Source organism: Pungitius pungitius, chromosome 10 (assembly GCF_949316345.1).
Source record: "Pungitius pungitius chromosome 10, fPunPun2.1, whole genome shotgun sequence".
Taxonomy (NCBI): Eukaryota; Metazoa; Chordata; class Actinopteri; order Perciformes; family Gasterosteidae; genus Pungitius; species Pungitius pungitius.
The window spans coordinates 1,315,039-1,340,767 of NC_084909.1; the positions used below are offsets into that span (position 1 = coordinate 1,315,039).

At 37.3% G+C, this 25,729-nt stretch overlaps 6 protein-coding genes and 1 pseudogene across 6 annotated transcripts; 2 read left to right on the plus strand and 5 right to left on the minus strand.

Annotated features, from left to right (window-relative positions):
• Window positions 1-1,456: 1,456 nt before the first annotated feature.
• On the minus strand, window positions 1,457-2,374 carry LOC119228944 (olfactory receptor 11A1-like). Its single transcript, XM_037488949.2, has one exon. It carries the CDS (start codon window positions 2,372-2,374, stop codon window positions 1,457-1,459), a length of 918 nt encoding a protein of 305 aa, XP_037344846.2.
• Window positions 2,375-4,831: 2,457 nt separating this feature from the next.
• LOC119228975 (olfactory receptor 10K1-like) lies at window positions 4,832-6,584 on the minus strand (annotated as a pseudogene).
• Window positions 6,585-6,787: 203 nt separating this feature from the next.
• Window positions 6,788-7,705, minus strand: LOC119228940 (olfactory receptor 11A1-like). The gene has a single exon (XM_037488940.2). The coding sequence runs from the start codon at window positions 7,703-7,705 to the stop codon at window positions 6,788-6,790; it is 918 nt and encodes a 305-aa protein (XP_037344837.2).
• A 2,957-nt stretch (window positions 7,706-10,662) lies between these two features.
• LOC119228748 (olfactory receptor 11A1-like) lies at window positions 10,663-11,625 on the minus strand. Its single transcript, XM_037488666.2, has one exon. It carries the CDS (start codon window positions 11,623-11,625, stop codon window positions 10,663-10,665), a length of 963 nt encoding a protein of 320 aa, XP_037344563.2.
• Window positions 11,626-15,085: 3,460 nt separating this feature from the next.
• Window positions 15,086-16,003, minus strand: LOC119228750 (olfactory receptor 11A1-like). The gene has a single exon (XM_037488668.2). The coding sequence runs from the start codon at window positions 16,001-16,003 to the stop codon at window positions 15,086-15,088; it is 918 nt and encodes a 305-aa protein (XP_037344565.2).
• Window positions 16,004-19,737: 3,734 nt separating this feature from the next.
• Window positions 19,738-20,655, plus strand: LOC119228929 (olfactory receptor 11A1-like). Its single transcript, XM_037488927.2, has one exon. The coding sequence runs from the start codon at window positions 19,738-19,740 to the stop codon at window positions 20,653-20,655; it is 918 nt and encodes a 305-aa protein (XP_037344824.2).
• A 3,113-nt stretch (window positions 20,656-23,768) lies between these two features.
• LOC119228754 (olfactory receptor 11A1-like) lies at window positions 23,769-24,686 on the plus strand. The gene has a single exon (XM_037488672.2). The coding sequence runs from the start codon at window positions 23,769-23,771 to the stop codon at window positions 24,684-24,686; it is 918 nt and encodes a 305-aa protein (XP_037344569.2).
• The last annotated feature ends 1,043 nt before the right edge of the window (window positions 24,687-25,729 follow it).

Genomic DNA, 25,729 nt, shown 5'->3' on the forward strand with positions numbered 1-25,729 from the left:
TATTAAGGACGGCAATTAGCTTCCGCACCCAGGTTTTAACATTACATCATGACAGGATGTTAATGTTTACAGTATTTATATGATTTACACGACTATGATGCATTCCCTTCATCTAACATACAAATGTAATATCTACTATCTAACATAACACAAACTACAATTCTACACTAAACATTACTACATGTAATATATTTCCCACCGCTAGGTGTGCACTTCTACTTAAATCTCCAACACGTTGTTGACAATGCTTGTGATTAGGTGAGCAAGTGTGACATTTTGAATTGAGAAGCATGGTTGAACTTCATTTATTTTTCACGTTGACCAATCCTGGAGCTTTGAATTAAAGCATCCACTGAGTTGATTAAGTATGAATTGAAATCTGTACAAAATACAACCATAGGCTAGCCGGACCCACACATTGACTATACATCAAGTTAGTTACATCAATCTTTTACACTTCGTTAAAATATTTCCATTGAACTTGAAGACTAAACTTGTGAACTGTTTTTTCTATTCGTGGAGAAAGTGTTTAAATAGAATATAATAATATTTTAAATATAAAATAATTACATTCTAAAGTATTTTGTTACGAATTACGTAATATTTTTAACGACCCTGTCAAATACAAATGATAAAATATTTAAAAGATATTGAAATACGTATTTTAAATACAAGTTAAAAAAATACTCTGGGTTCCCTATGTTGAAATTAAAGATGATTATTAAAAAACGTGTCATAAAGATGTTGGAAGGGTAAATATATGTGTAGTTGTGAACTTTCGAGGAGTTCATCAATAACGATATGATTCATAGATACTTCACCATGAAATGAACTGACAAAGACAAGGTATTAATCCAGATTAATGATGAAGAGGAAACAATAACTTGACAGAAAAAAAGTTACATTTTTGCTTTAAAAAAAAACTGTCTCAAAGTGCAAAAAAACTATACAATGTACTTACACACGATGCCAAATCAGAAACATGCTGATGCTTTAATGGTTGTTCGTATAAAATATTGACATGCATTTAATTGATCACAACCCCCCACCATCTTCCATAATGTAACAACCTTTGTCCAATCACAACTCACTCCACCACATCCTATTTTTCCATATTTTTTTTCTTACGTGTATGTTTCTCTATATTGTGCTGGGTTTCCCTCCAAGGATTCATGAAGGCTTATGTCATCAGATCTCATGCTTATTTTACGATTACTATGAACTTGAGCAATACAGTTGAAGGCAAAGGTCATGTAAGTAAATCAAACTGAAAATGGAAGCTTACACTGTGGTTACCTGTTAAATCATTGCACGTTGGACTGAAGGGATATGCTTAGTTGATATCATTACACTGGCGTAGGTGTAAGATTCGGTGTGCATTATTGTTTTAAATGTTCAAAGTATTCACGTTTCTGTATTATGACACAAAACTATGAGAATCATCAGTGTGAAGACACTACACCATTCTGCAGAATAGCTTCTTAAGGTGATCATAAATTCTCCTCATTTTTAGCCCATAAATTATTGGATTAAAAAGAGGGTGATATATTAAAACTTGTAAAGCCATTATTAAACGTACAATTTTTGGTGAATCGAGTTCCAGTCGAGGAAGAAGTACATCATATGCAGTTAAACAGGAAAAGTTGATTAGAACCAGCAGATGGGGTAAACAGGTCTGTGCAGCTGTTCTCCTGACTCCTCTACATCGATACGATACTACAAGTATCCTGCTGTATGTGAACAGTATAAAGAGCACAGGGACAATTAAAAAAGTAACCAAATTCAACAAGCCATATATATTCAGGATTCTTGATCTCACACAGTGAAGTGTTTGAAAAGTGCTGTTGCAAAGTATTCCTTTCAAATGAAACTCACAGATTTCTTTTTTAACACTTAGAAAAATTGTTACTGAAAACAAAGAAGCAGGCAGAATCCAAGCGGAAAACAGTAAAATGTTAATGGTCTTTTTTTGCATGATGGTTGTATACTTCAAAGGGTTACATATGGACACATATCTGTCATAGGACATGATGGATAAGAGGACAAAATCTGAAGCGGCTAACCAGTAATATGAAAACAACTGGAAGAGACATGCTGGATAAGATATGATCTGTTTATCTGATAAAAAGTCAATCAAAAGCTTTGGGTAGATAGCAGTGCTGAAAAGAACAGAGTTGGTTAACAAAGCTGCAATGAAAATGTACATTGGCTCATGCAGGTTTTTGTGAATCATTATGATGCCTACAATAGTGAAATTACTGCTAATTATTAAAATATACACCATAAACATGATCATAAAATAAAGATATCTATATTTGTGCACTTCCACATGCCCACCAAAAGTTATATAAGTCACATTTAATCTATAATCCATTGATAATGTATGCAGTAAGATGATAACAAATATTAATCTGACATAAACAGCACTAGATTGTATCTCAGTCTTCAGTACCTGACCTTGATTTGTTCTGGTGTGATCCAGCAAACACACGGACTGGAAAGTGATCTGTGAGAGTGGGTGGGATGTTTTTTATCAAACTACTTCATCCTCCATGGATCCCACTGAACTCTCCAAAGGATGAACTCTGTAAACAATTTGATTCTAGAGGGCTTAAGTCATAGATGTTGTCTATGGCCAATTAAAGAAATGTTTAATCACAACAAGATTCAAGTCCTATATGTGTTTGCATCCACTTTTTGGTTTAATTGGAAAATGGCAACAAGGATCCCAATCAAGAAACTTGTGGGAAAACAAGCGGCCCACCCTCTTTGAACAGTTATGGTTTTCTTGATTGACACAGCTTCATTAAACATAGACCTGTGTGAGGTCCTCAGTCAGGCTTCATTCTACAGTCACTGAGGGGCCAACAGTTGACATGAAAAGACAACCTCTCTGTGTTTTCCTCTCTGATAAGGCATTTATTGAGCTGGTTGTACTTAGGAAGTTCATGGCTAAGGTTTCTTTGTTAAAGTCCCCAAGGACAATAACCAAGGAGTCCAGGTTGGTCCGCTCCTCACGCCGTATCTGGTCGAGTGTCTGCTGGGAAATCTCACGGGGGATTAAAAGGGTTTACAGTTAATCATCATTGTTCTATCACTGTTACGTCGTTTCACCAGCTGCTGTTGGAGTAGAAGCAGATTCCTCCACCCTTCGTCTTGCCAGAGAGCTCCGTGTTGCGGTCTACTCTGAGCGGCTTGAAGTCCACCAGCTGGAGCGCGGAGTCCGGCAATCGATCCACAGAGCCACGTCTCCGTGAAGCATAAAACGGAGGACGTAGAAAAGTGTCTGTCTATCCTACCGTTACGATCCACCACTGAGCGGACCAACAATTAAAAAATGACAAACTGCCCAGATGACGATACGGTCACGTTTCCAAAATCAAAAGTGAAAATGGATGCTGCGTATTCACTTTGAACATTAAAGGCTTTTTTCTAAAATGTCAATTATTCAAGTATTTATAATGACACACCAATGGCAGTAATTGGATTGAAGATACTACACCATTTTGCAGAATACCTTCTTTACGTGATTGCAAATTCTTATTATTTTTTTCCATAAATGATTGGATTAAAAAAAGGGTGATATATTACAACTTGTAAAGCCATTATTAATCATATAGCATATGTGGTTAAACAGGATTGGTTGATGCTCATGGAGGTTTTTGTTAATAATTTTGACACACACATTAGATGGGGTCAGGGATGGAGTCGCTGTCTCTGTAGATTGGAGAATATTTGAAAGCCAAAGGCGCTGCATAGAGGCTTTAAAGTTTACCTCCAAGGGGCACTGGTCAACCTCCCCAACCGAACAAAGCTTTAAAACAAGCAACACGTATGTAGACATCAGCCAGCTTTGCATGGTGCCTTAACAGCACCGGTCCGTCAAATGGGTTTTAGCGCGACCTGCCCATCTCCCCACAGTGTTGTCACTGGCCGAGATCACCCTGCTAATTGTGTTGGAATGGAATGTGAACACTAAGTGGGAGATGCAAATTCATCTTTGATTTCTTCCAGTAACTCAGAGGTCACTGCGTCTCAATACTGCGGACAGACGAGAGAGGTAGCGTCAAATTACAAATATAAAGACTGTAGGAAGAAAAGAAAGATAGCAAAATTTAAGAAAAAGACAAGTCAGACTGACAAAGCGACGGGTGAGACAAATGAGAAACAAATGGACAGCGAATGTAGAGCATTTAATCCTCAATGGACAAACTCATACTTCCCACTGCATCAATAAACCAGTGTTTGATATGTGTAGGAGCCAATAACTGTTGGCATGATATTTTGTTTTGGATGTATTTATATTGGTATTTTGGACACTAGGTGGCGGTGATTAGATGCACATGGGTGTATATAAGGGGAATAGAGGCTTGTACTGAAATTCCTTAATCCTTTACAGATACTTCACCCTAAAAAACACCTACAGTGAGAAAGCCCATTACTCCACATCAAGTAAGAAACAGGAATAAAAAAACAACGTGAATCAGAAACATGCTGATGCTCTTGCTTTAATGGTTGTTTGTTTAGAATATTAACATGCATTCATTTCATCACAACCCCCAACCCTCTTGCATTATATGGCAACCTCTGAATGATCAAATCTCATTTTACCACTTGATATATTTTGATTTGATTATGTTATTTATGTTATTATCATCTGTGTGTTTATCTGAGTTTTGTTGGGTTTCCCTGTAAGGATTAATACACTTTTCTCATCAGGCTACTATTAACTTAAGCAATACACTTGAAGACAAGGGTCATGTAAGTAAAATTAAACTGAAAGAGGGATGCTTACACTGTAGTGTTCTGTTTAGGTTGACAGCTGAAGACACTACACCATTCTGCAAAAGAGCTTCTTAAGGTGATTATGAATTCTCGTCATTTTTAGTCCATAAATGATTGGATTAAAAAGAGGGTGATATATTACAAATTGTATAGTCATAATGAAACGTACAATTTTAGTAAAATCAAGTTCCAGTCGAGGAAGAAGTACATCATATCCACTTAAACAGGAAAAGTTGATTAGAACCAGCAGATGGGGTAAACAGGTCTGTGCAGCTCTTCTCCTGACTCCTCTACATCGATACGATACTACAAGTATCCTGCTGTATGTGAACAGTATAAAGAGCACAGGGAGAATTGCACCAATAACAAAAAGAAACAAGCCATATATATTCAGTATTTTTGATCTCTCACAGTGAAGTGCTTGAACTGTGCTGTTGCAAAGTATTCCCTTCATTTGAAACTTACAGATTTTTCTTTTAGCAGTTAGTAAAAATCCTACTGAAAACAAACCAGCAGGCAGAATCCAAGCTGAAAACAGGAAAATATTAACAGTTGTTTTTTGCATGATGGTTGTATATTTCAGAGGGTTACATATAGACACATATCTGTCATAGGCCATGAACGACAAGAGAAAGAAATCTGAAACGGCTAACCAGTAGGATGACAACCATTGGCAGAGACATGCTGGATAAGATATGATCTGTTTTTCTGATAAAAAGTCAATCAAAAGCTTTGGGTAGATAACAGTGCTGAAAAGAACAGAGTTGATTAACAAAGCTGCAATGAAAATGTACATTGGCTCATGCAGGTTTTTGTGAATCATTATGATGCCCACAATAGTAAAATTAGTGCTAACTATTAACATATAGACCGTAAACATGCCCTTAGAGGCAAATTGTAATATAATTTGGGCTACAGAAAATAAAATTAATTGAAACACGTGGATCAACGAGCTAGCAAATAATTATAACATTCAGCCTCTACTGGACTTTGTTATTCCTTCACAGATAGCTCACCTTAGAAAACACTGACAGAAAGATAGCCTATTTCTACAGATTAAGAAATACAGAGGAAACAATAACTTGACTTAAATCAGAAACACACTCATGCTTGCTGTATTGGTTGTTTTGTTTAAAATATGTACTTGTATTGTTTTTATCACAACCCCCCCAACATCCTCCGTAATATAACAATCTTGGTCAGATCACAACTCACTGCACCACTCATGATATTTTGATATGGCGGCAAATCACTGTCAAAATTTGAGAGCGCAAATAAGGTTCATGCGCATGCGTAAATTAAACATCCGTGAGCAGAAGTCCGCTTCGAGAGAGCAAAAGTCGGTCTCGTGCGAGGTCGGTTTTGCGCAAGATATTTGCTCGCTCGCAGAAAGTGAACTTCCTTGGTCGTGAGGCTAGTCTCTCCTCGCGCTTGAAGGTGTTTTCTGTGCGCTCGCCGTAGTTACTTTTGAGGGTAAGGGGGTGGAGTCAGTCACAATGATATCTCTACATCTAATTTGTTACAAACCCTGTCTATGGATTGGCTGAAGTTAGGCATTCACAGAACCATAGAAGCTCATTTCCGCACTAATGAAAAGGGATAGAAAGTCAAAATTATGAGATAAAACGTTCAATCAACCAATACACAAACGACCTCTCTGTAACAGTCGTGGACCGTAGATTACTACTCATTTTTGTAATGAGTTGCCCTCCAATAATTGATAAAGGCTTATCTCATAAGATCTCATAAATTTTAGGGATAATTTAAATTTGAGCAATGCACTTGAAGACAACGGTCATGTTACTAAAAAATTAATGCTTACGCCGTGGTTTTCTGTTCAACCCAATGCCTGTGGGTCTTAGAAAAACTGCAGTTATTTGCCCAGTTCATATTACAATCTGGTTTCTGTCCAATAATCTTTTAGAAACCAGTTTTTAAATGTTCAACGTATTCATGTATATGTATTTTGAAAAAAAATATGACAGTCATCATTGTGAAGACACTACACCATTCTGCAGAAGAGCTTCTTAAGGTGATCATAAATTCTCCTCATTTTTAGTCCATAAATAATTGGATTAAAAAGAGGGTGATATATTACAACTTGTAAAGCCATTATTAAACTTACAATTTTTGAAGAATCAAGTTCCAGTCGAGAAAGAAGTACATCATATGCAGTGAAACAGGAAAAGTTGATTAGAACCAGCAGATGGGGTAAACAGGTCTGTGCAGCTCTTCTCCTGACTCCTCTACATCGATACGATACTACAAGTATCCTGCTGTATGTGAACAGTATGAAGAGCACAGGGAGGAAAACAAAAGTAACAAGAAGAAACAAGCCATATATATTCAGTGTTTTTGATCTCACACAGTGAAGTGTTAGAACTGTGCTGTTGCAAAGTATTCCTTTCAAATGAAACTTGCAGATTTCTTTTTTGGCACTTAATAATAATATTACTAAAAGCTGAGAAGCAGGCAGAATCCAAGCTGAAAACAGGAAAATGGTAACAGTGTCTTTTTGCATGATGGTTGTATATTTCAGAGGGTTACATATAGACACATATCTGTCATAGGCCATGAACGACAAGAGAAAGAAATCTGAAACGACTAACCAGTAATATAAAAACCACTGGCAGAGACATGCTGGATAAGATATGATCTGTTTTTCTGATAAAAAGTCAATCAAAAGCTTTGGGTAGATAACAGTGCTGAAAAGAACAGAGTTGGTTAACAAAGCTGCAATGAAAATGTACATTGGCTCATGCAGGTTTTTGTAAATTATTATGATGCCCACAATAGTGAAATTACTGCTAATTATTAACATATACACCGTAAACATGACCACAAAATAAAGATATCTATATTTGTGCACTTCCACATACCCACCAAAAGTTATATAAGTCACATTTAATTTATAATCCATTGATAATGTATGCAGTAAGAGGATAACAAATAATATTAATCTGACATAAACAGCACTAGATGGTCTCTCAGTCTTCAGTACCTGACCTTGATTTGCTCTGGTGTGATCCAGCAAACACACGGACTGGAAAGTGATCTGTGAGAGTCGATAGGAGGTTTTTTATCAAACTACTTCATCCTCCATGGATCTCATTGAACTCTCCAAAGGATGAACTCTGTAAACAACTTGATTCTAATGGGCTGAAGTCACAGATGTTTTCTATGAATATAAATTAAAGAATTATTTTTTCATAATTATATTTTTATCTTATTGCTGCACTACGTTGTTTGTTGTCCATTATTGTACTGTCTTCCATCATGCACCAACCGCCAAGTCAAATTCTATGTATGTCTAACATATGATGGCAATAAACGTTTCCTGATTCCTGACAAGATTTTAAGTTGTAAGTTCTTTTGCATTTACCGTGTTGTTTTTGCCCTTGTGGTGTTTTTGAAGAATCTAAAGTTCATAATAAATGATCCAATCACCATTTGGTAGTGAGTTTGGTCAAAGGAAGGGGGAAGACTCAGGATAGACCTGGTTAAACCAAACGTGTGGTGCGGGTGGGAATGACTGGAGGAGGCCCCTGGTCCAAAACGTTTTCAACTCTCAGCTTCTCTCGAATTCCTGTGCAGGTTGGGGGCATTGAACAAGATTGCTCTATGTAATGAACTTCGATTTTTAAAGCTCTCATTGTAGGTTGGGGCCTAAAAGTCTTGAGGAAGTCCTGAATCCAAATACTACGTCCTGGAGGCTAAGGAAGGAATATCATCAATTTTCTTGGTGGAAGTTGCTAGTGTGATGTCTTGAGAGGTCTGGTCCTCATTGGGTGGTACATTGCCCTAAAGGGTTTCAGTAGAGACTACAACCCATCAGGGCAGCAGGAGTGGAAAACTACAACTCCCATAGTCGGCAAGGCAGCCAGGCCCATGGCGGCTGCCCAGCTGAAAAGGATTCTGATGCGGTTTGACCTGACGGGAGCTTGAAGAAGAGAAAGTCGGGGGGAGCAGTCGGGGGCGTTTGAGACGTCACATTACCGAGGAGGAACATGAAAGAAAGCAAAGAGTTTATTTTGATATTTTGTAACAACGTGTTTGTTGGATTCAAGTTGACCTTTTTTTGGAATTAATTAGTTTAAGACTTTAACTTTTCAAATCGTTGTTTGTCCTCTTGAGAAATTAGAGTAGTCAAACAGGTTTGCGGTGGCAAAGCCCCGGGGATTGATGAGTTCATGTGGTGTTTTCGATGGTACTGCAGGCATAAGGGATAAGGGATGAGAGGGAGATGGGGGGCATGGAGTAGAGAGGGTGCGTCGGGAACGGCAAGATTGGCGGTTAAAATGCAATGTATGTCGCTGGGGATAAAACCACTTGATACTAGAGGGCCTGTCCACAGACCTGCAATGTAGCTCGTTCCCTGCTACAAACCATGATTCCCGGTTTTTCAAATGGAAAACGTGGCTTCAAAAGCGAGTCAATCCCATAGACCCCCATGTTTAAATGTCAAATTAAAAAATGTGTAAGTAGTTGTAGTTGGTGGGAAAAAACAATCATGATTGTTGGAGCTAATATTCTGAACTTGTCAACTGTGCACAGTTGATTAACTAAATATTAATTAGGCTTAAATTAAAGCATAGTTAAGTACGGGGGCACTTTGAATCACAGATGGCTACTCTGCCCGCTGCTAGTCTTCTAATAGGTTTTAATCGGGATATTTTGAGTCACTTCTGAATTATTATCACGTAAGAAAAGATGCACACTACCATCAGTAACATCCCTATTACATCTATTTAAAAATATTTGATCAGTTTTACATATTCAGGGGTGGGGAGATTTATTTCATGTTTAGTACATATTGTTATGGATTTAAGAGAGGAGGAAAATAAATAGTTTGTCAAGTCATTATTAAATTTACAATTTTGAAAACCAACAGGTGATGTAATCAGGTGAGTGCAGCTTTTGCCTTGACTTTTATATTATAAGTATCCTGGTGTATATTAAAAGTATGAAGAGCACAGGTAAAAGCGCTAAGTTTAGCAGAGAAACCAAAGCATGTATAGTCTGCTCTTTTGATGCAGTAGAGACTGTCAAGTTTATTCTGACTAAAAAATCCCTTTAAGGTTCCGACCAAATCAGCAGTTTGACAAGCAGGCAGAAACAAAGATAAAACCACACACTGTATTTTGTCATTAAAGCTGGGTATTACAGAAGTTAAGATATAGAAACACTCTTTTGAGACATGACTAACAACAGAATTCTGTAGACCTCATCAACGGTGTAGCGCAAAAATAAATAAAAGAAAGAAGCACATAACATAAAATCGGAGTATTGTGTAAATAGCACTAATGAAAAGAGCACAATTAAAATGTAAGTAGGCTTGTGGAGGTTTTTCTCAGTTTTTCTGCACTTTGATGGGTCAATCAAAAATGATATATGTTGAATATGTTTTATAATAACTATTATCTTTGACAACATGTTGTCAAAGATAACAGGTAGATCAAATAACTGCAAATATAAATAACATTCAGCTTCCGCAGGTCTTATTCATTCACAGATATCTCGACCTGAAATGCACTGACAGAGAGACCACCTTTAACTCAACATGAAGTAATAAAGAGGAAATATTGACTTGACAAGACGAATCCTCATAATTTTAATTTTAATAATTCATAAAACAGTTTTTTGTTAAAAATATGGACTTGCATTAATTGTTCACCCACCATCCTACATAATATAACAACATCTGTCTGAACGCAACTCACTGCACCACTATATTTTGATACTTCATTTTATTTCTATCATCTTTGTTTATTGTGCTGGGTTGGCCTCTAAGGATTGATAAAGGATTATCTCATTGGATTTTAAGCAATACATTGTAGACAAAAATATCCACAACTGTTTTATAGACATAAAGTATATTTACTTACATTGTAAGGAATGCTTACAATTTAACAGCTGGAAACAGCTCAACATTCTAAAGTAGAGCTTTCCAAGGTGAACATTAATTCTCCTAATTTTTAGTCCATAAATCATTGGATTAAAAAGAGGGCTATATATTACAAATTGTATGGTCATAATAAAACGTACAATTTTATGAGAGTCGAGTTCTAGTCGAGAAAGAAGTACATCATATGCAAAGAAACAGGAAAAGTTGATTAGAACCAGCAGATGGGGTAAACAGGTCTGTGCAGCTCTTCTCCTGACTCCTCTACATCGATACGATACTACAAGTATCCTGCTGTATGTGAACAGTATAAAGAGCACAGGGAGAAATAAAAAAGTAACAAAACTCAACACGCCATATATATTCAGTATTCTTGATCTCACACAGTGAAGTGTTAGAATTGATGTGTTGCAAAGTATTCCTTTCAAATGAAATGTACAGATTTCTTTTTTATCAATTAGTAATATTCCTACTGAAAACAAACAAGAGGGGAGAATCCAAGCGGAAATAAGAAAGATGGTAACAGTCTTTTTTTGCATGATGGTTGTATATTTCAGAGGGTTACATATAGACGCATATCTGTCATAGGCCATGATGGACAAGAGAAAGATATCTGAAACGGCTAACCAGTAATATAAAAACCACTGGCAGAGACATGCTGGATAGGATATGATCTGTTTTTCTGATAAAAAGTCAATCAAAAGCTTTGGGTAGATAACAGTGCTGAAAAGAACAGAGTTGGTTAACAAAGCTGCAATAAAAATGTACATTGGCTCATGCAGGTTTTTGTAAATCATTATGATGCCCACAATAGTGACATTACTGCTAATTATAAAAATATACACTGTAAACATGACCACAAAATAAAGATATCTATATTTTTGCACTTCTACATGCCCATCAAAAGTTATATAAGTCACATTAATTCTATAATCCATTGAAAATGTATCCAGTAAGATAATAACAAATAATATTCAAATCAAATCAAATTTATTTATATAGCGCTTTACAACAACAAGTTGATCTGATATAAACAGCACTAGATTGTCTCTCAGTCTTCAGTACCTGACCTTGATTTGCTCTGGTGTGATCCAGCAAACACACGGACTGGAAAGTGATCTGTGAGAGTTGGTGGGAGGTTTTTATCAAACTACTTCATCCTCCATGGATCTCATTGAACTCTCCAAAGGATGAACTCTGTAAACAACTTGATACTAGAGGGCTTAAGTCATAGATGTTTTCGATGACAAATTTCAAGTTTCAAGTTGTATGTCCACGTGCATTTACTGTTTGTTTGATCTTGAAAGTTACTCCAAGGATCCCAATCAAGAAATTTTGGGTGATTCCCCCCCCTCTTTGAACAGTTATGATGTTCTTGATTGACACAGCTTCAGTTGACATCGATCTGTGTGAACTTCCTCATCCAGGGTTTATTGTAACGTCACTGACAAGCCAACAGTCGACATGAAAAGACAACAGCAACCACAAGATTTTATTCGTAGATCTTTTCATGTTTTTATATCGTGGAATTAATATATTTACAACATCAATATTGTATCATATTATGTAGTAGTAGTAGTAGTAGGGATACTATACAATTTAGCCAGCATTGTACAATTAAAAATGTAACATTAAACACGCATTATTTCTTATTCATTAGTTAAATATTTAACATTTATTACATTTATAAATACTCCTGCTAAGCTAGCTGGAGAGGTTGGTCTTTTCTTCGATGTTACGTTATGTAAATGCTGAGGATTATGGCTGTGAGCTGCATCTCGGTGTTGATCGCTCCAACTAGCATGGGTGGCTATAAATGGTAAGACTGGAGGCTATGAGCTGCTTCTACTGGGTGACTTTTCAATATTTTTTGCGCGATGACGTCAACAGGAAGCGCGCCGGCGTTTACCTGACGGTTGGCACAGCGGTCGACACATAACGTTTAGAAAGTCAAGAGTTTAGCGTTTAGTGTGTCCAATCTGTCGATAAGTTTCTGTTTCCTTTAGTGATTCTTGCGGGGTTACAGGGGTTTGGTTGGAGATTGGTGAAGGCTAGATTTCAGGGGATCGGCCGTAGCGGTGATGCAGCTTCCGGTTAACGTTACGTGTCGTGAGCCCGGGGGAAGTTGGTTTATAACGACTCAGAATAGGCTACCTGGCGAAATAGCAGTGTTCTTGTGCAATGTTCCCCAGATGAGGGGGCACTAGTCTGTGGCTCCCTAGTGTGTCAATGTTGCCCTTGGTATGCTGCCCCGAAATGGGGGACGCATATACTCCAATACGTATATATGCCCTTTCACCACGGCCTTGTTCAAAACGGCACACCAGTCAGAAAACTGGTTACATCTGTTTTAGTCTCTCGAGCGGGTACATCGTGTCTTGGGATTCAGAATAGTCAGTTGGACTGATTCTATGCAACCACCTAGCACCTGGCTGGGTCCTCTTGTGGCCTGGTCCATAGTTGAAGGCGGCGGGGATTGGGATGCCAAACCCGACAATCAACAACGTAAAAAATAATCTGTAATATTAAAGCGCTGTTTGATAAGTGTCAAACCTGGGCCTTTGGTTGCTATAGTTACTATGTATTCTCAGCGGTCAAATGTTCATTTTCAATATTGTGATTGTTATCATTGAAAATATTTTACTGGAATACTATATATTCTGACAACATGTTTGTTTACAACCAATAAAGACATTCTAAATTTGAACATTCTAAATTTGAATTATTATGTACCTGATAAAGTGTCAACTTTATGGAAACTAAAATGCATGCAATTAGATTGGAGAGTAAATCCAATGTTAACATTCCCTTATCAATTTTTTTAAATCATAAAATAAAACATTTGCAAACATAATAATGAATGAAACCTTGAGTGGGATGCGTTCAGCCTCAGTCCCATGGCTGTACTTTGGAGTGGAAGAGATTGAGACCATTGAGTGTTCCTCCTGCTTGGACATGAACTTTGTTTCAAGCTGCATGTTGTGATTCAAGAAAGCTCATCCTGGATCTGTAATAAAAATAATGAAATGAGGATTAGAGCAACACATATTAAAAGTGTACACATGGTTCTTAATACTGTGTTCACCAGAGTAGTTAACAAACAAAGTCAATGCACAGACAAAAATAACGAGTGACTTGAACAATTCGCCACACGTGCTTGTCTATGTCTCAACCTCTTTACATCATTTTGAGTCAAATAACCTCAAATAGCCCGCGAGTAGGCTCACGGGACTAACGGCTCAGCGCTATAACATGCATATTACTGGTTAACAGTTGCCCTTAATGACTGACTTTAAACCAGCGTTCACGGGCAGCTCGGTGTGACGTCAGGAGACCATCGAAACCACAACGTCGCTGCGATAGAGAGCGCAGAGCGATGGCGGTCTGAACCTCCAACTGGCTCTTAGCGCGGGGAATGTGGGGACCGCGTGACTGACATTACGTTAATAATGTTGGTGAACCTGTAATAGTTAGCAAGACACGGGCCACAGCGTGAACAAAACACATTAACACACTATAGCTATAGTTAGTTATAGTTACTTACAAAACGACTTAACTTAACTTTACTAACTTTTGGAAGCAAGAATGTTTGTTCCTCTTGCAAACATTAATTCCGGTCTCTCTCTGTGCTGCTGCTACTTCTTAGCTAAAGCTAGCTAGCTAGCTAGCTAGGTTAGCTTGCCACGGAATCTATGAACAACATTCAATTCAATTCATTTTTTTTTGTATAGCCCAAAATCGCAAATTACAAATTTGCCTCAGAGGGCTTTACAGTCTGTACACATGCAACATCCTCTGTCCCGTCCAACATGATGATGAAGAATTATGTATGTTACGTTATGTTCATCGTCCATTATTGTTGTTGAAAATAAAATGTTCAGACTGTAAAGCCCTCTGTGGAAAAGTAGTTATTCTGGAATATATACAAAAATAAAATTAATTAAAACGTAACTGGCAAATAATACTAACATGTCACTACTCGAATTCCTTATTTATTTACAGATACCTCACCCCAAAATGCAAGGATAGTGAGACAGCCTATTACTCAAAATGAAGTAAAAAAACTTGAATCAGAAACATGCTCATGCTCCTGCTTTAATGGTTGTTTGTTGAAAATATTGACATGCATTCATCTCATCACAACCCTCATTGATATAACGACCTATCTCTAAAAAACCTCACTGCACCACTTACTATATTTTAATAATTCATTATATTTCTTTTATCTAGGTTTGTTTCATCTGTGTGTTTATCTGTATTGTTTTCCTTTTAGGATTGATAAACGTTTATGTCATCGGGCTACTACAAACATAAGCAATATACTTGAGGACAATGGTCATGTAAGTAAAATCAAACTGAAAGAGAGATGTTTTCTGTTCATTTTTAAAGCTGAAGACACTACACACTTCTGCAATATAGCTTCTTAAGGTGATCATGAATTCTACTCATTTTAAGTCCATAAATAATTGGATTAAATATAGGGTGATATATAACAACTTGTAAAGCCATTATTAAACCTACAATGTTAGAAAAATCAGGTTCCAGTCGAGAAAGAAGTATATCATAAGCACTTAAACAGGAAAAGTTGATTAGAACCAGCAGATGGGGTAAACAGGTCTGTGCAGCTCTTCTCCTGACTCCTCTACATCGATACGATACTACAAGTATCCTGCTGTATGTGAACAGTATAAAGAGCACAGGGAGAAGTAAAAAAGTAACAAAATTCAACAAGCCATATATATTCAGTATTCTTGATCTCACACAGTGAAGTGTAAGAACTGTGCTGTTGCAAAGTATTCCTTTTAAATTAAATTTACAGATTTCTCTTTTCGCACTTATTAATATTGTTACTGAAAACAAACAAGCAGGCAGAATCCAAGCTAAAATCAGGAAAATGTAAACAGTTTTTTTTTGCATGATGTTTGTATATTTCAGAGGGTTACATATAGACACATATCTGTCATAGGCCATGATGGACAAGAGGACGAAATCAGAACCTCCTAACCAGTAAAATAAAAACCACTGGCAGAGACATGCTGGATAAGAAATTATCTGTTTTTCTGATAAAAAGTCAATCAAAAGCTTTGGGTAGATAACAGTGCTGAAAAGAACAGAGTTTGTTAACAAAGCTGCAATGAAAATGTACATTGGCTCATGCAGGTTTTTGTGAATCATTATGATGCCCACAATAGTGAAATTACTGCTAATTATTAACATATACACCGTAAACATGACCACAAAATAAAGATATCTATATTTGTGCACTTCCACATGCCCACCAAAAGTTATATAAGTCACATTTGATCTATAATCCATTGATAATGTATGCAGTGAGATGATAACAAATAATATTAATCTGACATAAACAGCACTAGATTGTCTCTCAGTCTTCAGGACCTGACCTTGATTTGCTCTGGTGTGATCCAGCAAACACACGGACTGGAAAGTGATCTGTGAGAGTCGGTGGGAGGTTTTTTATCAAACTACTTCATCCTCCATGGATCTCACTGAACTCTCCATAGGATGAACTTTGTAAACAATGTGATTCTAGAGGGATGAAGTCATAGATGTTTTCTAAGCCAAATTAATGAATCATCCAATCATGACCAGATTTTAAGTTGTATGTCCTTGGTCATTTAACATTCTGTTGTTGCACTTGTGGTGTTTTTGAAGAATCTAAAGTTCACAATAAATGATTCGATCAAGGGCGTAACCATGGTTTAGACATTGGGGGCCTCTAAATGAATACCATTCCCCATACATTTTTTGTTAAGTCTATTGCCTACAATTCTATATTTATACATGAAAATTCGCGACCGGGTCCCCCCCAATATTGGTCGTCCTATCCTTATACGCCTGTACGAGCTGTGTTCGGGTTCTTGGCCGTAGGTTAAAGTTGTCTCTGTTTGGGGGTTGCCCTTCGGCAGGGCTGCACCAGTTTGCCAATCCAGTTTGTGGTATTAATGGACAGAGCATCAAGGCATCGTCAGGGAAAGGGGGTTTCCTCAGGTGGATGGCTTGCGTCTTCCCTATAAATAGGGTGGGCAACTCAACCATCCATGAGGGGCTTGGAGTAGAGCAACTGCTCCTTTGCGTGGAAAGGAGCCAGTTGAGGTGGTTTGGATATTTGGTAAGAAGGCCCCCAGGGAACCTCCCTAGGGTGGTGTTCCAGGCACAGCCATCTGGGATGAGGCCTCGGGGAAGACCCAGGACTAGGTGGAGAGATTTTATCCCCACACCAGACTGGAAACACCTTGGGATCCCCCAGTCAGAGCTGGTAGATGTGGCCTAGCAGAAGTTTAGGGTCCCCTGCTGCAACTGTTGCACATCGCAACTGGACCGCAGATAAGCATTTGAAGATGAACGTTTTCCTTGTAGTATCAAGGAAAGGACTAAGGACACTTTATACGGTTCAAGAAAATTAGTACATTGAATACCTTTTAAGGACGTCAAATGCTACTGATACCAAACATATTGATTACTCTTGGTCTGACACATTTAAGTCCATAAATGTTGTTACAAAACATTTTTTTGGAAGTAAAACTACAATATTTTGCTTTAGCTTTCAGAATTGTTGGGACTGCTATATGAAAAGCAGGGTGAAGCCAAGCAAAACACAGGGAAAGGCTCAGTGCTTTTTTTAGTGAATATAGATGGATATTGCAGAGGGTTAAATATGGGGCTGCACGGTTAAAACGGTATACCAGTATAAGATCTCCCTACGGTATAAATTTCTCACGTACCGTTCATACCGGTGTTACGCCATAACAACTAATGTTGGTCTTCGGCAGGCGGCAGATTTTATTTTCACACATCATCGTGGAGCTCCCGGCAGTCGGAGCTAGTTGTCTGTTGTGTGTCTGTCAGTTGTGTGTTGAGATTGAGTCATGGTTATAACTTTATAACCACAATGAATAACACACAACAAACACTCTTTAACAGGGTATCACGTCACAACAGCTTGTGACACATAAACAATTTGTAACACTAATAATTGTACATTTATAAAAATTACCCCGCCAAACTGCATGCTAGGTACAGCTCTCAACAAGAAGTAACGCTGTTGCTACATGAAAACATGGAAGGCGAAATATAGGAGGAACAACAAGAGACCAGAGATGCAGCAACACAACTTGTGCCCAAGGGAGGGGCTGTGTCTGTTTGGATGGTTTGGTTTTGGAAAATCTGACGTAAGTTACGTTAGATCAGAAAACAATGGTGGCAACACTAGCAGCCACAACAAGATAACACTCTAACGAGCTAACAAGCTAACTCGCATGCGGCGAACAGCTGTTTGGGCAGCCACGGCCGTTTTTGGGGTAAATAAATGTATGTGTTTACTTGAGAGAGCAATACCGTGATATACCGGTATACCCTCAGAATGTTTTTTTTAATACCGTGATATGGAATTTTGAACATACCGTTACATATAGAAACACTCATAATAAATGACTAACAACCGATTCAGGTCCAACCCGAGAATTCTGCCATCAAAGAGATACTCAACACACACAAAATAACAATTTCGCACATTCACAGAAACATTAGTCTTGCCTTCAACATAAACTTATCGACTTAAAAATTCCCCAAACACAACTCTTACATAACCTAAGAGTTTAAAAAAATTTCACCCTCAATATGCCAATATGCTTAACAATTCTCTCAGATAAACCTTTCCAAAGTAATGGCGAACAAAACAGCAAGCATCTGAATCATATCTATCATCATATCCACCTTTGCTGTTTTTAACAAAGATATTTCTTTTAAAATAAGACATTATAAAATTGGCCCACCAGTGCCTGAGATCGCACAAACCCAGATTTCTCTACAAGCTGTGCGGCCTGTACTAAACCTTTTGATTTGTTGGACTTAATTAAAGTAAAACCTTCCAAAAATACTGTCCGCAAAAGGCAATTTGAATAAGATGAGATCCAGATTGAGTAGTAGTAGTTGAGACTAGAGATATGGCCCTTCTTATCATAGGTATGGCACTTTTAGAGCAGAGGCCTTGTTTGTACATGTCTTATTTAATTAAAGAGAGGGTCGTTAAATGGCATTCAGAATCTTTAGAAAATTAGATCCAAGTTGAACTATATGAATATCATATGCAAAAAAACTGAATAGCACGTTCAAACCAACAGGTGAGGTAAACAAGACCGTGCAGATTATGTCTATATTATATTTTGATTCTTCTTTTTATTTATCTTATTTGTATCTTTTTCTGTATTGTGGTGGGTTGCTTTCTAAGAATTGATGAAGGTTTATCTAATCAGATCTCCTGCTTATGGCCTGGTTACTTTAAACTTCAGCCATACACTTAAAGACAACGGTCATATAAATTACCTTTAAGTAAAATCAAACTAAAAAAGGGATACTTACACTGTGGTTATTGGTTCAACGTAACAGCTGAAGAAACAAAACAATTCTGCAAAAGAGCCTCTTAAGGTGATCATAAATTCTCCTCATTTTCAGTCCATAAATGATTGGATTAAATAGAGGGTGATATATTACAACTTGTAAAGCCATCATTAAACTTACAATTTTTGGCCAATCAAACTCTTGTCGAGGAAGAAGTACATCATATGCACTTAAACAGGAAAAGTTGATTAGAACCAGCAGATGGGGTAAACAGGTCTGTGCAGCTCTTCTCCTGACTCCTCTACATCGATACGATACTACAAGTATCCTGCTGAAAGTGAAAAGTATGAAGAGCAGTTAAAACAAACAGAAAATTTATTTCTTTTTTAAATTAATTTATTATATCTTGTGATGTTTTCTTTTCATTTGGCATAGAAAACATCTATGACTTCAGCCCTCTGGAATCAAGTAGTTTACAGAGTTCATCCTTTGGAGAGTTCAATGAGATCCATGGAGGATGAAGTAGTTTGATAAAAACCTCCCACCAACTCTCACAGATCACTTTCCAGTCCGTGTGTTTGCTGGATCACACCAGAACAAATCAAGGTCAGGTACTGAAGACTGAGAGACAATCTAGTGCTGTTTATGTCAGATTAATATTATTTGTTATCATCTCACTGCATACATTATCAATGGATTATACATTAAATGTGACTTATATAACTTTTGGTGGGCATGTGGAAGTGCACAAATATAGATATCTTTATTTTGTGGTCATGTTTATGGTGTATATTTTAATAATTAGCAGTAATTTCACTATTGTGTTCATCATAATAATTCACAAAAACCTGCATGAGCCAATGTACATTTTAATTGCAGCTTTGTTAATCAACTCTGTTCTTTTCAGCACTGCTATCTACCCAAAGCTTTTGATTGACTTTTTATCAGATAAACAGATCATATCTTATCCAGCATGTCTCTGCCAGTGGTTTTTATATTACTGGTTAGGAGGTTCTGATTTCTTTCTATTGTCGGTTATGGCCTATGACAGATATGTGTCTATATGTAACCCTCTGAAATATACAACCATCATGCAAAAAACAACTGTTAAAATTTTCCTGTTTTCCGCTTGGATTCTGCCTGCTTGTTTGATGTCAGTAGCATTATTACTAAATGCTAGAGAACAAATCTGTAGCTTTTATTTGGAAGGAATACTTTGCAACAGCACAGTTCTAACATTTCACTGTGTGAGATCAAGAATCCTGAAAATATATGGCTTGGTTGTTTTTGTTATTCTTCTACTTCTCCCTTTGCTTTTCATAATTTTCTCATACAGCAGGATACTTGTAGTATCGTATCGATGTAAAGGAGTCAGGAGAAGAGCTGCACAAACCTGTTTACCCCATCTGCTGGTTCTAATCAACTTTTCCTGTTTAACTTCCTGTGATGTACTACTTCCTCGACTGGAACTTAATTCTCCAAAAATTGTTCGTTTGATAATGACTTTACAATTTGTAGTATATCACCCTCTTTTTAATCCAATCATTTATGGACTAAAAATGAGGAGAATTTATGATCATCTTAAGAAGATCCTCTGCAGAAAGTTGTAGTGTCTTCAGCTTTAAGTTGTAAAGATCCACAGTGCAAGCATCCTTTTTTCAGTTTGATTTTACTTACATGATCATTGTCTTGTTTATAATAGCCCTAAATTAGGCATGAGATCTGATGAGATATGGCTTTATCCACCCTGCAATGACAGAAAAACAGAAAGTTATGAAATATAATGAGTGAATTCTGAATAACAGGTTGTTATATTATGGAGGAGGGTGAGATGTTTTGATGAAATTATTCATGTCAATATTTTAAACAAACAACTATTGAAGAGCCTGAGCATGGTCCTGAGTCAAGTCAAGTTATTGTTTCCTCTTTTTTACTTTATGTGGAGTAATCTCTTTGTCATTGCATTTCAGGGTGAGGTATCTGTGAATGAATAAGACAAAGGTAAATGTAATGTAAAATAATGTTAACATTACATGTCATTTAGCTGATCACAAACTGTCTCGTTAGTTTGAACCAGATGTCAGTCATAAGGCGTTTGAAGCGAATCACTGAAACAAGGATTTTTTAGCAGTACAATGGAAAATTCACTTAAAGGAACAGCGTCCCCCTCTCCGCTGATGAAGGAGATGATCATGAACGCATATGAGGAGATAATATGTGTATTTTAATCATTTCTATCAGATTAATTGATCGTATTGTACATCTTTTACATTGTTCATTCTGTACAACCATCGCAGTCTGTCCATCCCGGGGGGGGGGGGGTTCCTCCTCTGTCTCTTCCCTTTATTCTCCCCATCGAATGCTTTTTTTGTGGAGTTTTTCCTGTGCCGATGTGAGGGCTTCTGGACAGAGGATGTCACACGTATAGAGACAGTAAAGCCCTCTGAGGCAAATTTGCGATATTGTGCTATACAAAATAAAATAAAGTGAATCATATAGTCATGGCAAAAACTGACACCGCCCCCCTGCGAGGGCTACAAGCCCAACAAACAATCGCAGCCAAGTTGAATGCATAAGTGTTGGGAAAATGTATAGGCTCATTTTAAGTGCCTCGTCACTAATCAGATTATTTTTATTTAAATGCGCCTGCTGGCAGGAGGCTTCATGCAATGCATCTTCATCCAATGAGAATAATAATCTCAACTCTTCCAGAATAAATAGACAAAAACAAGCCCAAAATGTCGAATTGATAGTTATGAATAGTTATCAGGATATATGTTCCATATCAGTTTACATATGGTATGTGTATTAATTACCATATAGAAATAGGAGTTTTATTATGTGTGTGGATCCACGTCTGGGCGAATCAGTAAACAGCGGGTAAAATAAGTATTGAACACGTCACCATTATTCTCAGTAAATATATTTCTAAAGGAGCTATTAACATGAAATTTTAACATGAAACTAATGTGAAATGACTCCAGGAAAAAGTATTGAAGACGCTAACTGATATTTATTCAATACTTAAAGATTTTTAAATTCCGCCTGGAAAGACATCCCTTACAGGGTGACCTGCTAAAAAACTGAGATACCAGTCAAAACACACATCTTATTTAAAGTCCTCTGTGTGGACAGTATTTGTGGGCTGTTACTTTGATAGAGTGGAGCACAACAAATCTGGAGAGGCTTTTGTACAGGCCTCATGGCTTTATGACATCTGGATTTTGTGAGATCACGGGCTCTGGTGGGCCGATTTTGGAAGTTCAAACCCTCGTTTTAATCAGCGTGTCATACAGGTCTATATGTAACCCCTCTGAAATATACAACCATCATGCTTAAAACGATTGTTTATGTGGTGATCGTAGAGAGAGATTTATATAGATTAAAGTGATCAGGTTCTAGTGTTCTCCATATAGAGACAGTAGCAGAGACGCAGAATCAAATGTAGCCGAAGACAGGCTAAAGGCTCCCCTGCATGTTCTGTCAAGACAGCAAACATGGCCTACACTATTCCCCTGAGTTTAAAGGGAAATCTCCTGATTAAAGAAGAAAATATGTGAAGTACACACATCCTGATAGACTGAAGCTAACCACCATGATTGGAAAGAATACATTAATGCAAAATGAGAGGGTATCAGGTCACAGAGTACGAGGTTACAATTCCTCAACAGTCATAGATCTATCTCCTTCCTATACCAAAGATGGCATACTAGTGAATCACACATACACGTTCCAACTGTGAAACGGCAAAACAGTGGACTAATCTTTGCACACTAGCAAATTAAATTCCACCTCAGTTAGATTTTGAAGTTGGTCTTTTAATAGGCTACAATTGTTTAAGGGCACTGGCCCCGCAGCAGGTAATCTTAAGGGGAGACTATGAACCCTATGCAGTTTGTACGGATCTTGGATGGAGTATTGTAGGTTGTTCAAAACCTCACAATGGATCACCAACTTGTGCCACAGAGTTGCTGTCAAAAGACCTTCCTCCAGTGACACGATCCAATGGCTTCAAGGTTTTTGAGGATGACTTTAAGGATGTCAGTAAAGACAGCAATATGGTGTCTCAGGAGGACATACGCCTTTAGGGCGCATTAAAGGAAGGTAAAGGTTTGTTTTCGGACACATCGTAAAAACTAAGAGGAAAAATAATCATGAACACTGATTTGGATCTTAAACTGAACAGAAAAAAACATAATAACCTAAAACGATATTTGATGAACTTAAACAAATACTAACCGTGTGGCCACGTCAACTGTGTTTGTGTGAAAGTCGACTAAAGCTGTGTCAATCAAGGACACCGTAACCGTTCAACGAGGGGGGAAGCTTGTATCCCCAAAAGTTTCTTGATTGGGATTCTTGGCTTCACTTTCCAGTTCAAACAAACAGAAAATGTATTTCTTTATTGTATTTATTTATTTATTATATCTTGTGTCTAGATGTTTTCTTTTCATTTGGCATAAAAAATATCAATATGACCTCAGCCTTCTAGAATCAAGATGTTTACAGAGTTCATCCTTTGGAGAGTTCAATGAGATCCATGGAGGATGAAGTCATTTGATAAAAAACCTCCCACCGACTCTCACAGATCACTTTCCAGTCCGTGTATTTGCTGGATCACACCAGAGCAAATCAAGGTCAGGTACTGAAGACTGAGAGACAATCTAGTGCTGTTTATGTCAGATTAATATTGTCTGTTATCCTCTTACTGCATACATTATCAATGGATTATAGATCAAATGTGACTTATATAACTTTTGGTGGGCATGTGGAAGTGCACAAATATAGATATCTTTATTTTGTGGTCATGTTTACGGTGTATATGTTAATAATTAGCAGTAATGTCACTATTGTGTTCATCATAATGATTTACAAAGACCTGCATGAGCCAATGTACATTTTCATTGCTGCTTTGTTAATCAACTCTGTTCTTTTCAGCACTGCTATCTACCCAAAGCTTTTGATTGACTTTTTATCAGATAAACAGATCATATCTTATCCAGCATGTCTCTGCCAGTGGTTTTTATATTACTGGTTAGGAGGTTCTGATTTCTTTCTATTGTCGGTTATGGCCTATGACAGATATGTGTCTATATGTAACCCTCTGAAATATACAACCCTCATGCAAAATACAACTGTTAACATTTTCCTGTTCTCCGCTTGGATTCTGCCTGCGTGTATTACGTCAGTAGCATTATTACTAAATGCTAGAGAACAAATCTGTAGCTTTTATTTGGAAGGAATACTTTGCAACAGCACAATTCTAACACTTCAGTGTGTTAATTCAAGAATACTGAAAATATTTGGCTTTGTTGTTCTTGTTACTCTTCTACTTCTCCCTTTGCTTTTCATAATTTTCTCATACAGCAGGATACTTGTAGTATCGTATCGATGTAAAGGAGTCAGGAGAAGAGCTGCACAGACCTGTTTACCCCATCTGCTGGTTCTAATCAACTTTTCCTGTTTAACTTCCTGTGATGTACTACTTCCTCGACTGGAACTTAATTCTCCAAAAATTGTTCGTTTGATAATGACTTTACAATTTGTAGTATATCACCCTCTTTTTAATCCAATCATTTATGGACTAAAAATGAGGAGAATTAATGATCACCTTAAGAAGCTCCTCTGCAGAAAGGTGTAGTGTCTTCAGCTTTAAGTTGTAAAGATCCACAGTGCAAGCATCCTTTTTTCAGTTTGCTTTTACTTACATGACCATTGTCTTGTTTATACTAGCCCTAAATTAGGCATGAGATCTGATGAGATATGGCTTTATCCACCCTGCAATGACAGAAAAACAGAAAGTTATTAAATATAATGAGTGAATTCTGAATTAACAGGTTGTTATATTATGGAGGAGGGTGAGATGTTTTGATGAAATTATTCATGTCAATATTTTAAACAAACAACTATTAAAGAGCCTGAGCATGGTCCTGAGTCAAGTCAAGTTATTGTTTCCTCTTTTTTACTTTATATGAAGTAATCTCTTTGTCATTGCATTTCAGGGTGAGGTATCTGTGAATAAATAAGACCAAGGTAAATGTAATGTAAAATAATGTTAACATTACATGTAATTTAGCTGATCACAAACTGTCTCGTTAGTTTGAACCAGATGTCAGTCATAAGGCGTTTTATGCGGAAGAGTAAAACCACCCTGCAATGACAGGAAAGCATCAGGGCTGAAAGTAAGCCGGTAAGAAATTTACCAATGGCATCAAGGTTTTTGAGAATGACTTTATGGATGTCAGTAAAGACAGCAATATGGTGTCTCAGGAGGACATACGCCTTTAGGGCACGTTAAAGGAAGGTAAAGGAAAGTATTTATATAAGATGCCACCCCCTTCAGAGAGAAACCACCCTTCTCTTTGATAATAAGAAACTAAACAGTGCCAGGCTCAGTCATCATAAGAGAAAGCTCCTGAACAATGAGAAGTACAAGGAGCATTGTTTGAAATTCATGAAAGTAGTCATCAAAAATGACCAATGGCGATGGTGGCGCATGGAGTAGTGCAGTGTGCTGGGGGCCGCAAGGTTGGTGGTTCGATTCCCGGATGCCTGCAGGGATGTCAAAGTGTCCCTGAGCAAGACACCTAACCCCTAATTGCTCCCCAGGAAAAAATATAATACATGGGTTATAATGCAATGTAAGTCGCTTTGGATAAAAGCTAAATAACATCTAATGTAATG